The sequence below is a fragment of the Microcebus murinus genome, chromosome 5 (genome assembly GCF_040939455.1).
Source record: "Microcebus murinus isolate Inina chromosome 5, M.murinus_Inina_mat1.0, whole genome shotgun sequence".
Lineage (NCBI taxonomy): Eukaryota > Metazoa > Chordata > Mammalia > Primates > Cheirogaleidae > Microcebus > Microcebus murinus.
This window is the reverse complement of record NC_134108.1, coordinates 65951622-65964119: the sequence shown is the minus strand read 5'-3', so window position 1 is coordinate 65964119 and position 12498 is coordinate 65951622. Positions and strand designations below refer to the sequence as shown.

The 12498-nt window shown below is 38.7% G+C and overlaps 1 protein-coding gene across 3 annotated transcripts in view; it reads right to left on the bottom strand.

The window, feature by feature from the left end:
• The window catches only part of MDN1 (midasin AAA ATPase 1), a 145184-nt gene that overhangs the window by 85571 nt on the left and 47115 nt on the right, over positions 1-12498 (bottom strand). For all 3 annotated transcript variants that reach the window (XM_020287041.2, XM_020287042.2, XM_020287044.2), the window contains exons 23-33: positions 11901-12052; positions 10817-10995; positions 10004-10212; positions 9685-9831; positions 8139-8280; positions 6461-6595; positions 6242-6380; positions 5354-5492; positions 4899-5029; positions 3387-3531; positions 1140-1269 (exon numbers count right to left, since the gene is read on the bottom strand). In XM_020287041.2, the coding sequence (XP_020142630.2) occupies positions 1140-1269; positions 3387-3531; positions 4899-5029; positions 5354-5492; positions 6242-6380; positions 6461-6595; positions 8139-8280; positions 9685-9831; positions 10004-10212; positions 10817-10995; positions 11901-12052 (1648 nt within the window). The remainder of the gene's footprint in view (positions 1-1139; positions 1270-3386; positions 3532-4898; positions 5030-5353; positions 5493-6241; positions 6381-6460; positions 6596-8138; positions 8281-9684; positions 9832-10003; positions 10213-10816; positions 10996-11900; positions 12053-12498) is intronic.

Here is a 12498-nt window from a genome sequence, read left to right as displayed (position 1 = left end):
ATAATACAGTGTAATACTGTAATACTAATTATACCCCATACTGTAATAAGTTACAGAAACTATTGTGCTTTCTTTTAATTCAAACAAAGAGAATATACAAACATATAAAAAGTTTAATAGGAGAAAAAATTTCAAAAAAGAATATTAAAGGGTAACCTTCACCTAATGTTGCATCAATGCTAGGCTAACAAGAATGTTACACGTATTTGATCTTCTAATGAAATCAATAATAATCTTTCCATTTCAATAATTAATCCACTATGCTGCTAAGTAATACTTGATGCTGTCACTGGAGCGCTGCCTTTCACACTTTCCATTAATCTCACTTCATAATTATTCGATAGTTGAGTGACTAAAGTCTAATGCTTTACCAGTGAATGATGGCGTCTGGCCTTTCTCCGGACACTTAATTATTTCTAATCCCTTTCCATTGTAATCGCCTGTCTCTTCACCACAGGCTCACCTGGACTTTTGCTACAATGGACTTTTGTTTTGTAGGCAGGGTCATAAGAGTAAATCACAGACTCACCAAATTAAATTTAAAAGTTAAGACAAAGTAATACTGTATGTAAGCAACTGTATAAAGATGAGACTAGCTGCTAGGGTAAAGATGCTGTGCCAATGAACTGCTTATGCCACACGGGTTTGTTTAAAGGCACAGAAGAAACTAATTCCTAAATTGTTAATTATTTAATTGTAAATTATCCTTACAAGGTACCTCAGGAGTCCATTTATAAGTACAGAACGCTGTAAGTTGGGTCATCTGTAACCTGCCTGTATTCTATTTTCTATATGTGTAAAATGTTTCATAATAAATTTTTTAAAGAAAGTGGAAGAAAATTACATAAGTTGATGACAACTAAAGAAATGCAGTTAAAATTCTATAAACACTTTCTCAAATTGGTAACAACTAAAATATGAAGACTGAACAATTTAACAGAAGGTAACAAATAGGCTACTACCATATTTTCCTTAGAATTCATTTGTTCCCATTTCTTTATCTCTTTTCTCCTTGTAACACCATATATATTAATATTAATACATACAGCTAATGGGTATATTAATACATATATATACCCATCCTTCCCAACACAATGGCCCTCTCAGACCAATTACTAGTACTACTTGCAAACTCTCACCTTTATGATCTATTCTGCCCAGAGACAATCCTGGACGAAGATTATGATTGATTATCTGAATTAAATCTTCACGGCTTGTGCTTTGAGGGCACCATATTTCTGTAAACCGGTTTCTTAAGGCAGGAGACAGCTATAAGACACATAAACTCCAATGTAAATTTAAAACCAATGAGGAAAGCTAGAAAGCAAGTCCTTTGAAAAAATGTTAGCTGTTGAATCCAGCAAATTCTACAAGCTTCTTTTATCTCTACTACTAAATACAATTAATTGAAGGCCTACTTTGTTTTAGCTCCTTACACAATGTCATACCATTAATCTCCTCCACATGCTCCAGTCTCATCATCACTCTACAGATATGATACAGAGCTTTGAGGCCCTACAGAGGAAGGGGTACAAGCAGGATTTCAGTTCCAGTAAAATCTGAACTCTTTAAGTAAAGATTCTTCATTTTACTTTGCATTCAATTACAACTAATAAAGAAAATAAAGAGCTAAGGTACCCCAAGAAGGCTGTCTGAAGTAGGAGAAAATTTATGTGGCTCAAAGGGAGTAAAACTACAAGGAGTTTTATATTTCACCACTTGTATAACAAAGAATCGTTTATCCCCTCCTCAAGTCTTAGGCCTTTGGCCCTCTGTTTAGATTCCTCTTTCCCCTCCGAGATTAATTAACCCTTTTTGCAACCGTCTGCAATGCCAGGTGTGCATATTATTAGATTATCATGACTTTGCTTTTATTTCATAATTGTATATCTAGTCTACCACTGAGGGACCTGTATCAATGCCTGCACTCAAGAGAAATTCAAAAAAGACCCAGTGAATGCATGAGTATTCCTTGTCACCATCCTAGCCAAGCAATGCCTCTGGTGTTCAGGATCCTACCTTACTTTGCTTGTCAGACATGCAAAAACCAAAAGTAGCTTTCCCTTAGGTAAAGGCTGGCAACCTTTGTCTGAAGCTAAACTTAAGCTAACCTGGCAAAAGTTAACACACACAGCCTTAAAATCAGGTATCTCAGAGGTGTTTCCACTTGCCAAGGAGCCAATTTATATATTTTCAGTCTGAGACAGTAATGTATTTTGTTCCTTCTCTTTACAGCACCTCTTTAAACACAGTGATAAATCTTTTTTCACATGTTACTGAAGAAAACTAGGCCCAAAATATCATACTCACATTTCAAGTACTCACCAAATTATTAGAAATCTTAAACGCCTTCCTTCAAGATCAACCTTTCTCTTTCTTCTTCTCCCTGATCTGCTACTACATCAACCTCTTACTAACTTTAACACACTGGGATCCAGCATGTGGAGCTGACTTCTCCAGTGAAAGGCTTTGTAAGCATGAAAGCAATAGTGTTGCTGGTTCCTGGCTGTACCTAAACATAACTCTATAAGGAATTCTGCCCTTTATTTTAGCAACTAACTGACAGTGACTCACGGCCATTAAGAGAACAGATACACTTCGCCTGCAAAGCAGATGTTCCTGGCTGTGATGTTTTTGCCACTTTAAAATCACTCATAAAGCCAGGAGTGGCTGGGTGCAATAGCTCATGTCTGTAAATCCCAACACTTTGGGAAGCCGAGAAGGCAGGATCACTTCAGGCCAGGAGCTCAAGGTCAGCCTGGGCAACAAAGTGAGACCCCATCTCTACAAAAAGTTAAAAATCAGCCAGGTATCATGGTATACACCTATAGGTATACACCTCAGGAGGCTGAGGCAAGAGGCTCACTTGAGTCCAGCAGTTGAAGGCCGCAGTGACCTAAGATTGTGCCACTGCACCCCAGCCTGGGCAACACAGTGAGACTCTGTCTCTTAACAACAAAATTAAATTAAATTTCTTTTAAAAAGTTTAAAAGCCAGAGGAGTGTTTATGAACTCTAAAAGCAGATCATGAGTAAACTTCAGATCCAATTTTTCTCATCCATAAAACTAGGATAATAACTTTCACACAGAGCTCCTATGAGCATTTGTTAGGATAACATATATAAAAGGCTAGGAAAAGCGACTGAAACAATTACATTTCAGGCATACACACACACAAAGTGAGACATCAAACAAGGAAATGTTTATGTGTTCAGAATTATTTCTCAACCTAATGATGATTCTAAAATATCTTTTTACCTTTTGCTCATAGTTTTATCCAACATAAAATTCCAAATGCATTATTACATACTATATTTATGATTATCAGTATGCTGAGGTCAAAAACTAGAAAGAAATTACAGAATTTATTCAGGAAACAGTTTTACCTCTTTTTTTCCAAAGTCGCCCCCAGGGTTCATGGTTGCTAAGATACGGAATTGTTTCCCAGCAGTCAAAAGCTCTACCTCATCATCCTTGTCCTCTGGGCTTCCTTTTTCAGCTAATACCAGAGACTTTTCCATTTCAAGAACACTGAAAAAAAAATTGGAAAAGATGGGAAAAGGCGTATATATTCTTTCTATTTTGTGGTCTTTGATTTTTTTTTTTTTTTTAAATTAAATAAGACACAGTGTCTCGCTCTGTCACCCCAGCTGGAGTACAGTGTCACAATCATAGCTCACTGCAACCTACAATCCTCCAGCCTCGGTCTCCCAAGTAGGTAGGACTACAGGTACACACCACCATTTCTAGCTAATTTGTTAATTTTCTTGTAGAGACATGGTCTCACTATGTTGCCCAGGCTGGTCTCAACTACTAGCCTAAATCAAACCTCCTGCCTCTTTGGCCTCCCAAAGCGCCACGATTACAGGTGTGTGCCACAATGCCTGTTTTCTGATATTTTTTATAGGAAAAAATTATCTGTTCTGCTGAGTTTTCACTTTACTTGTCTGTAACACAAATTTTAAAATGACTCGCTATCCCGATTTCTGTATATTAGAACAATATTTCTAGTCAAAGGGAAAGGAACTCATTTTCTCACTTATGTCCGACTAAGGCATTTGTCTTAAAATGGCATCTTGGCTGCACATAATAAAAAAAAAAGGGTAACTTCCATGCAAGTGTTCATGGTAGCACTATTCATAATAGTCAAAAAGTGGGAGAGAAGTTCAAATACCATTAACTGGTGAATGGATTAAAAAAATGTGATACATCCAATTAGGAATACAAAGGAACAAATTAATTATGTGTGCTGCAATATGAACGAACCTCAAAACATTAACACAAAGTGAGAAAAAAGACTGTTTATATGAACCATCCAGAAAATTAATCTATAGATGCAGAAAGTAGATTAGTGTTTGCCAATAGCAGGGGTGAACCCAGAAATTAAGTATGACATGAGGGATCTTTACAGAATGACGCAAGTGCTATAAAATTGGATGTGATGGTTGCAAACTCAGTAAATTTACTAAAACTCATTGAATTGTACATTTTAAGATATTTGAGCTATACTGCAATATAGAGGGAAAAAATGGGTATTATTATATCAAGACTATATTGCTCTAAAATTTTGAGAAGCTTTATAGCCACAAGACCTAGGATTCCAATTTCAGTTTTTTTTAAAAAATTAAAGAGTAGGCATATAATGTGCCTTAGAAAATAATTTTAGTTTAGGTTCATTTGTTCTAGCATTGATGCCCCACCTTTCTGGTTGACAGCAGAAACAAAAAACTTGGGTCTCTTAAAGGAGACTGAGTGCTGAAGCCAAAAGTGGTTAATTCATCAACATTTTCAGACATCTACTATGCACCTATGAGGAGCATTATTGTGCACAGGATTTAATATTTACAAAAATCACACCAACAATAACATCAAACACGGGAAACCTCTCAGACATGTACCTGTTGAGTCTTTCTAGGACAGAGTCATCTGCCAGTGAGATCTCATCCAAGAGAAAAAAGCCATCCTCCTTCATTGCCAGAACAAGAGGCCCATCATGCCATTCAAAAAGTCTTGATGTGTCCATTTCTTCCTACAATATGGAAAAGAAGTTGACAAAATTAAAGGACACTTGGCTCCACAAGACAAAACATGTGCAGTTTGCTGGTGTCTACTATAGTGAAGTAGTCATTCTATAGGGGAAGTAAGGGTCTGAGAACAGGAGATGGAATCTGTAGACTAGGTTGCTCATAAGGCCACCATAGACAGCGAAATTCTGAAGATATACATATATAACTAAATCAGAACCTAGATCCAAAAACCCCACTGCAAACAAAATCCCACAGCTGACTCATGTCCAGAGCCAACTGTCGTTCTTTAAATGAATGAACACATCAACGTTCATGACTGGACAGACCTTGTCCTTTGGCTTCTGTCTCGCTGGTCGCAGCCCACCCAGGAAGTCCGATGTTTCCATGTGTAAGTGGCAGTTGACTGAGTATAATTTCTGATTTGCTAAGGCTGCAAACAGCTGACAGATAGTAGTTTTCCCACACCTGTTAGAGACACACAACAGATTAACAAGGCATGTGGTTCCAAATAGACACCCATAAGCACCCCCATCAACAAATGGGGGACAGTGAGAGCCTCACTGAAGCAGCAGACAGCACTGGCCAATGCAAGACCTCTGCACCCAGGCTCAAGGCACCCCCTGCAAAACAGCACAGCACTCCCATGTTCCTTATACAGAAAGGGTGGACACTACAGATTCCACCCTTTCCTAGATCTACCAACAACCACTAAAGGATGGGAAAGAAATCCAATCCTTATAGACTTTCCAGAAACACTACTTTATCTGCTATTCTCTTTATAATTATAGAATGACCGTGTTTAAAAGAGTTAAACAGACAAAAACAGCCCCCAATGATGATGCCAGAAATCATTCTTGTCCACAAAGAAGCTAGTCAGAAGGTAGAATAAAGTAAACAATGGCAGATCTCTTACTTGCTTCTTTAAAATAAAAAGAAAATGGGAAAAGAGTAAGTAAGAGAGAAAAGAAAGAAGAGAGAAGATCATGAAATAATTTCACGAGTCATTCTGAGATAATTCAAATAATCTTATGGAATTGCAATGAACCCTAATTGTTCATTAGAATTGTTGCAATTCTGGGCAGGGAACCTTCCAGGGCCTACATCACAGCCAGGGTAGATCCGCTGGCTTGAGGTCTTGCTTGTTGGCACAGGCCTGTGAGAAACCGCTCGATAGGGGAAGGTTAAAAAGAAAAAAGAAAAAAAGAGAATTTTACCCAGTGTCTCCAACCAGCAGGACTGGTTCACCAAATTCCAACGCCCTTCCCACAAGCATTGCCAGTCTCCGCATGCCCTCCGTCCACACGATGTGGGTGAACTTAGTCTCCAGTGTGGGTATCTCAGTAGACAATTTACCTATCCAAGACAGAGCAGATATTTAGGTTCTAATGAGTACAATGCAAATCATACTCCTCTGTGGTGTTTAGCCTACTCACCTAGCAATTTTAAGACATTTTGTTTGGAAAAAAGAGACTGAGGACACAATTTTTTCTTGAAATGTTTCTCTAGGACTTCTTGTATGACATCAACCTCCTCTTGTTTCCTGACTCGACCTGCCAGGAGCATAAAACCTGGGGAGGGGAGAAAAAGGGGTAGAAAAAGAAAAATCATGAAGGGTCTAGTGCAAGGAATGTTGAGAAAACCACCTTTCATATGATGTTGCTGGTGGAATGGAAATGTGAAAAACTACTTTGGAAAACTGGGAGAGTCTATTACAATCAACCATATGCGCACCTTATATCCCAGCAATATGACCTCTAGGTATCCCTAAAGAAAAATGAACACATTTTTGCACCAAAAGATATATACAGGAATGTTTAGAGCAGCTTCATAATAGCTAAAAAGTGGAAATGATCTAAATATTCCATATGCAACGAGAGAATAAACAACATCTATTAACTCCATACAATGGATTACCCAAAAAAAAAAAAAAAATTAGGATGAAGTCCTGATACACAGAACAGCATGGCTGAATCTCACATTGGGTTGAGTTAAAAAGCCAGAACAGGCCGGGCGCGATGGCTCACGCCTGTAATCCTAGCTCTCTGGGAGGCCGAGACCGGCGGATTGCTCAAGGTAAGGAGTTCGAAACCAGCCTGAGCAAGAGTGAGACCTCATCTCTACTATAAATAGAAATTAATTGGCCAACTAATATATATACAAAAAATTAGCCGGACATGGTGGCGCATGCCTGTAGTCCCAGCTACTCGGGAGGCTGAGGCAGGAGGATCGCTTGAGCCCAGGAGTTTGAGGTTGCTGTGAGCTAGGCTGACGCCACGGCACTCACTCTAGCCTGGGCAACAAGTGAGACTCTGTCTCAAAGAAAAAAAAAAAAGCCAGAACAAAAAAAGTACACACTACACAGTCCCCATTTAGCTGCAACTCAAGCACAGGCAAAATCAATCAATGGTGACAGAAGTCAGAGTAGTGAAGTGGATACCTCCACTGGCAAGAGACATGAAAGAACCTTCTGAGATATTGGAAATATTCTAAATCCAGCTCTAGGTGGTGATTTACATGGGTAAATATATTTTACTGTATATTATATCTCATATTAAAAGTTCTTAAAATATGTACTCCTCTATTCTTTACAAGAAGAGAAAATAAGACTCTCCTGAACTAGTTTTAGTCTCATTAACTAGCCCATTAATGACTCATTAGCACTTTTCAAATCTGAAGATTCCAATATGCTTTTTATCCCATCATGTATGAATCTCAGATGGCATAACTACCTTTTCTCATAACTCCAATATTTTCTGAAACATCAGCTTTCTGTATGTCTCTAAGGCACAAGGCAGACTGTGGTGACCACACTGCAGATAAATGGCCCACAAAGCTGCCACCAACCACCTGCCTAAACCCATACCCTAACTCCCACATGTGGCCACCTAAAGCAAAGATTAAAAAAACCCTAGCAACCAATCCTGCTTAGCATAGAGACTTGCAGGAATAGGATCGCTTAAAAAAGCAGTTAGGACTGGAGGAAGATATGCTTTCTGAAATACCTAGTCAAATGTACCTATCAAGCACTATTTGAGGCAAGTTTTGTTTTAACAAAAAAGCTAGATAAAGGACATAATTTTATACTGTGACAGCATTTGTATAAAAACATACCATCATTGGCTAAATGCTGTAGCCAGTCATATTCCTTCTCGGTCTGCTCAGCCAATCTGTATCTTTCAGCCCATCGAAACAGATCACGAAGGGTGATAAAGCCCTGCTTTCCAGCAAACACTGAAGAACTTCTGCGATAAGACTATTAAAGTACCAAAATAAATAAAAGGGGGCATTACTTGCAGTAAATGGTAACAAATTTAAGCTCTGCTGAAAATGATTTCATTCCACTGAATGAGATTAATTTTTTAGAATGTAAATGGAATACATTAGCTGAAGAAAAATGTTCAACACACATGTAAGGCCGAGCACAGTGGCTCACGCCTATAATCCTAGCACTGTGGGAGGCCAAGGCAGGAAGATGGCTCAAGGTCAGGAGTTCAAAACCAGCCTGAGCAAGAGCAAGACTCCCATCTCTACTAAAAATAGAAACAAAGTAATTGGGCAACTAAAAATACATAGAAAAAATTAGCTGGGCATGGTGTCTCCCATGCCTGTAGTCTCAGCTACTTGGGAGGCTGAGGCAACAAGATTGCTTGAGCCCAGGGGTTTGAGGTTGCTGTGAGCTAGGCTGATGCCACGGCACTCTAGTCAGGGCAACAGAAAGAGACTCTGTCTCAAAAACAAAAAAAACAACAACAACAAAAAAAAAAAAAAAAAAAAAAGACACGTGTAAGTGAACAGTACAAAGAATAGAAGTCCACCTTATATGACATATTGAAAAATATTACAAATAATAACAAAAATGCTGGGACACAATGTAGGACTATAATAAGAGTGCTAATTATCATTAGCTTTTTGAAAATTAATTTGACAACATAAACTTTCTGACAAAGAACACTTTTAGCCCCATAAAACAAATGGTATTTTTAAAAAATCAACTGCAGCTTTGCAGCTGACAAGGAAAGCCACAAAAAATAGGCCTCTTTAATTATGTCCATCCAGGCAGGACATGGTGGCTCACACCTGAAATCACAGCACTTTGGGAGGCTCAGACGAGAGGATCACTTGAGACCAAGAGTTCAAGATCAGCCTGGGCAACACAGCAACATTCTGTCTCCACAAAAACTTTTAAAATTAGTCAGGTGTGGTGGCACATACCTATATAATTCCAGCTACTCAAGAGGCAGACATGGTTGATTGCTTGAGCCCAGGAGTTTGAGGCTGCAGTGAGCTATGAGCACTGTACTCTAGCCTGGGAGACAGAGCAAGAACCTAATTCTTAAAAAAAAAAAAAGGACTATATATTTTTAAAAAACACAACTTGCAGTTTGCCTGTGCTATTCCATCCTAAACAAAATACTCCAATATTAAACACAAATAGGGAAACATCACTATATTTGTAAATGTCAAAAAATTTATGATATTAAGCTGTTGATTTATAAAAGAAAACCCAAAAATAGATATTAATGAAATGCATTTAAAAGACCTTTATTGTGAAAAATAAATGGACTCCTGTTTCTATTAAAAAATGGTATCAAAGTATCACCAAACTTAATGAACACATTCATTTGAACCTAAGTTCAATGACATGGAAATAAAATACCTGAAGGTCCAACATGACTTTAACCAACTTGTTGCAATAGGAGGGTGGCAAACTACACCTCTTGTGCAAGATTGTTTCCAACTCAGAACTAGGCAACTCATCAAAGTGTAATTCCACAAACCGATTCCTGAAGGCTCTGGAAAGCACCTAAGCACAGAAAGAATATGGTAAAGGGGGCCTTTTCATCTCATTTCCAAAAAGGAGGCCCATTCACCAAAAATAGAAAAATCCTTCAACAGACAACAATCTCATTCCTACTGAGAAAAATTTACTATTTAATGTGGTAACAAACTGAGGGAAGGGAGCAAATACTACAGACCTTTCTGCCTCCATAAAGTCCTGGGGGATTTTGGGTGGCAAAAAGCATGAAGCGGGGGTGTGCTTTCACAACTTCTTGTGTTTCTGTTACGAGCAATTCACGGTTATCATCCAACAGCCTGTTCAGTGCCTCCAAAACATCAGTGGGGGCCAAATTTAATTCATCTAAAATAATCCAATAGCCCTTTCGCATGGCATCAATGAGAACACCTAGGAGGAAACAAACACTGAGAATTAGTGTATATACTAGTCCATAGTTTTAAAATGTGTCATGTACACATCAACAAATCCTAGGTTATCACTGCATTTCAAAGCCAATTACTCTCTGCAGCTAGTCTTACTCCAAAACAATGTGACACTATAGATCAAGGAAGTACAATATTCCATCAAAATATTCCCTTTTCTCCCTACTGAAGATTAGCCAGGGTTGACAAGTATTATAGCTCATTTCCAACTTGTTTAATTTTTCCTTTGCAGGCTGATTTCATTTTAAATCACCACATTCTCATATCTATTCCCAACTTCCCTGTTAAGACCCTATTCTTTGAATCCCTAGGAAACGAAGCAGCAATTCAACTGCCCTCTTTAAACTTTGGCCCTAGTCCTGTATATAGCCAGCAAGATTAATAGTATCTAAAGAAAATCAGCCCCCTAAACACCATCCCTTAACTATCTATAGCTCAAGGGCAAACAAAACCTGCTGCTATGGCAGAGGTCTCTGTGCCTCGATTGGAAAAGATGAAGAATATTACCAAGGGAAATAGTCTAAAAAAAATGAATATCTACTACAAACAGAGTAGAATATTAACTGTACCTTCTTTAAATACAAGCTTCCCTGAGGAGTTAGACGTGTAGCAACCAATGTATTCCTGAATATCTGTGTGTTCGTGGTTATTAATACGCACACAGTGGTTGCCGGTAGCTGCGGCCAGCCACCGGATCAGGCTTGTTTTACCAACTGATGTCTCTCCCTGAATCAGCACTGGATAGGTTCTGTAAAAGATCAGCCAACAAAGGAATTTTTAAACAAAGAAAACAAAACAGAGAAACCAGAATTTTGCTGTTAAAAAGAGAATACAGGCCGGGCGCAGTGGCTCACGCCTATAATCCTAGCACTCTAGGAGGCCAAGGCAGGTGGATTGCTCCAGGTCAGGAGTTCGAAACCAGCCTGAGCAAGAGCAAGACCCTGTCTCTTCTATAAATACAAAGAAAGTAATTGGCCAACTAATATATATAGAAAAAATTAGCTGGGCACGGTGGCACATGCCCGTAGTCCCAGCTACTCGGGAGACTGAGGCAGCAGGATTACTTGAGCCCAGGAGTTTGAGGTTGCTATGAGCTAGGCTGACGCCACAGCACTCACTCTAGCCTGGGCAACAAAGCAAGACTCTGTCTCAAAAAAAAAAAACAAAGAAAAAGAGAGAGAGAGAGGGAGAGAGAATACATCATTTAACATCATAAAAGAACATTTTTATATATACCTATGCACTGAGAAAAGTTTCTATGTAAAAACTGTTCCTCAGAAAACACTACGGAAAGCAATTCCAACCTCTCCAGCAATACATGGGAGAAATAGTAAGTGGAACTATGTTACTCACTTACCCAAATAATAAGTGATAAGTGTTGATCAGCAAAATACCACAACAAAACAAAAAATACAACTTTAAAGATGGCCAAAGGCATCTGTACCTATATTACTACCACCAAACGTACAACCAGAAACAATGCTTTGTGCCAGGAAAAAAGTAATAGTATTGACTTTAGAAAATTATCATTCTCTTGTCCAGTTAGTCAGAATAAAAGCTCTTTGAAAGTTAAGGAAGTTAGACTAGAATGTCATTGATGCCTATCATATGCCTGTAGAAACTTCAGCGCAGTGAGAGACAAGACCCACATACCCTGCAGAGACCACTCGGACTATATCCCTCAGGTTCAGCTTAACAGAGGACGTCAGAATGTATGTCTCATCTATTGTAGGTTCTTTGTCTCCCACTGAAATCCAATAGCCTTCAACCTGGATAAGGCGTCCTCCTTTTGGCTCAGGAATAGGCTGAAAGACACAAAAGTTAGAGAAATAATTCACAGTCTCATTACTACTATCCTTTCAGAGAGGGGCATAAAGTAGGAAAGAAAGTTATCACCAAGAATGCTGTCTTCTGAGTGTTTTCAACATTAAAACCCATGGGTGAAATATGAGCATAAAATTAAGTTGAGAAATGAGGACAAAATGGTGACATATATTGGTTTTAAAACTTGGGTGGGATAGGTGCATTTGGAAAAAAAACTTGAATCAAAGCAATTCCCCAACCCAGGGCCAGGCGTGGGAGTTGACACCTGTAATCCCAATGCTTTGGGAGTCTGAGGCCAGAGGATCACTTAGGACCAAGAATCAAGACCAGACTAGACAACATAGCCAAGTACCCGCCTCTATAAAACAATTTCCCAGATGGTTTATGATTCAGTTCTCTTACCTATCAAAATGCCCACTCTGATTAA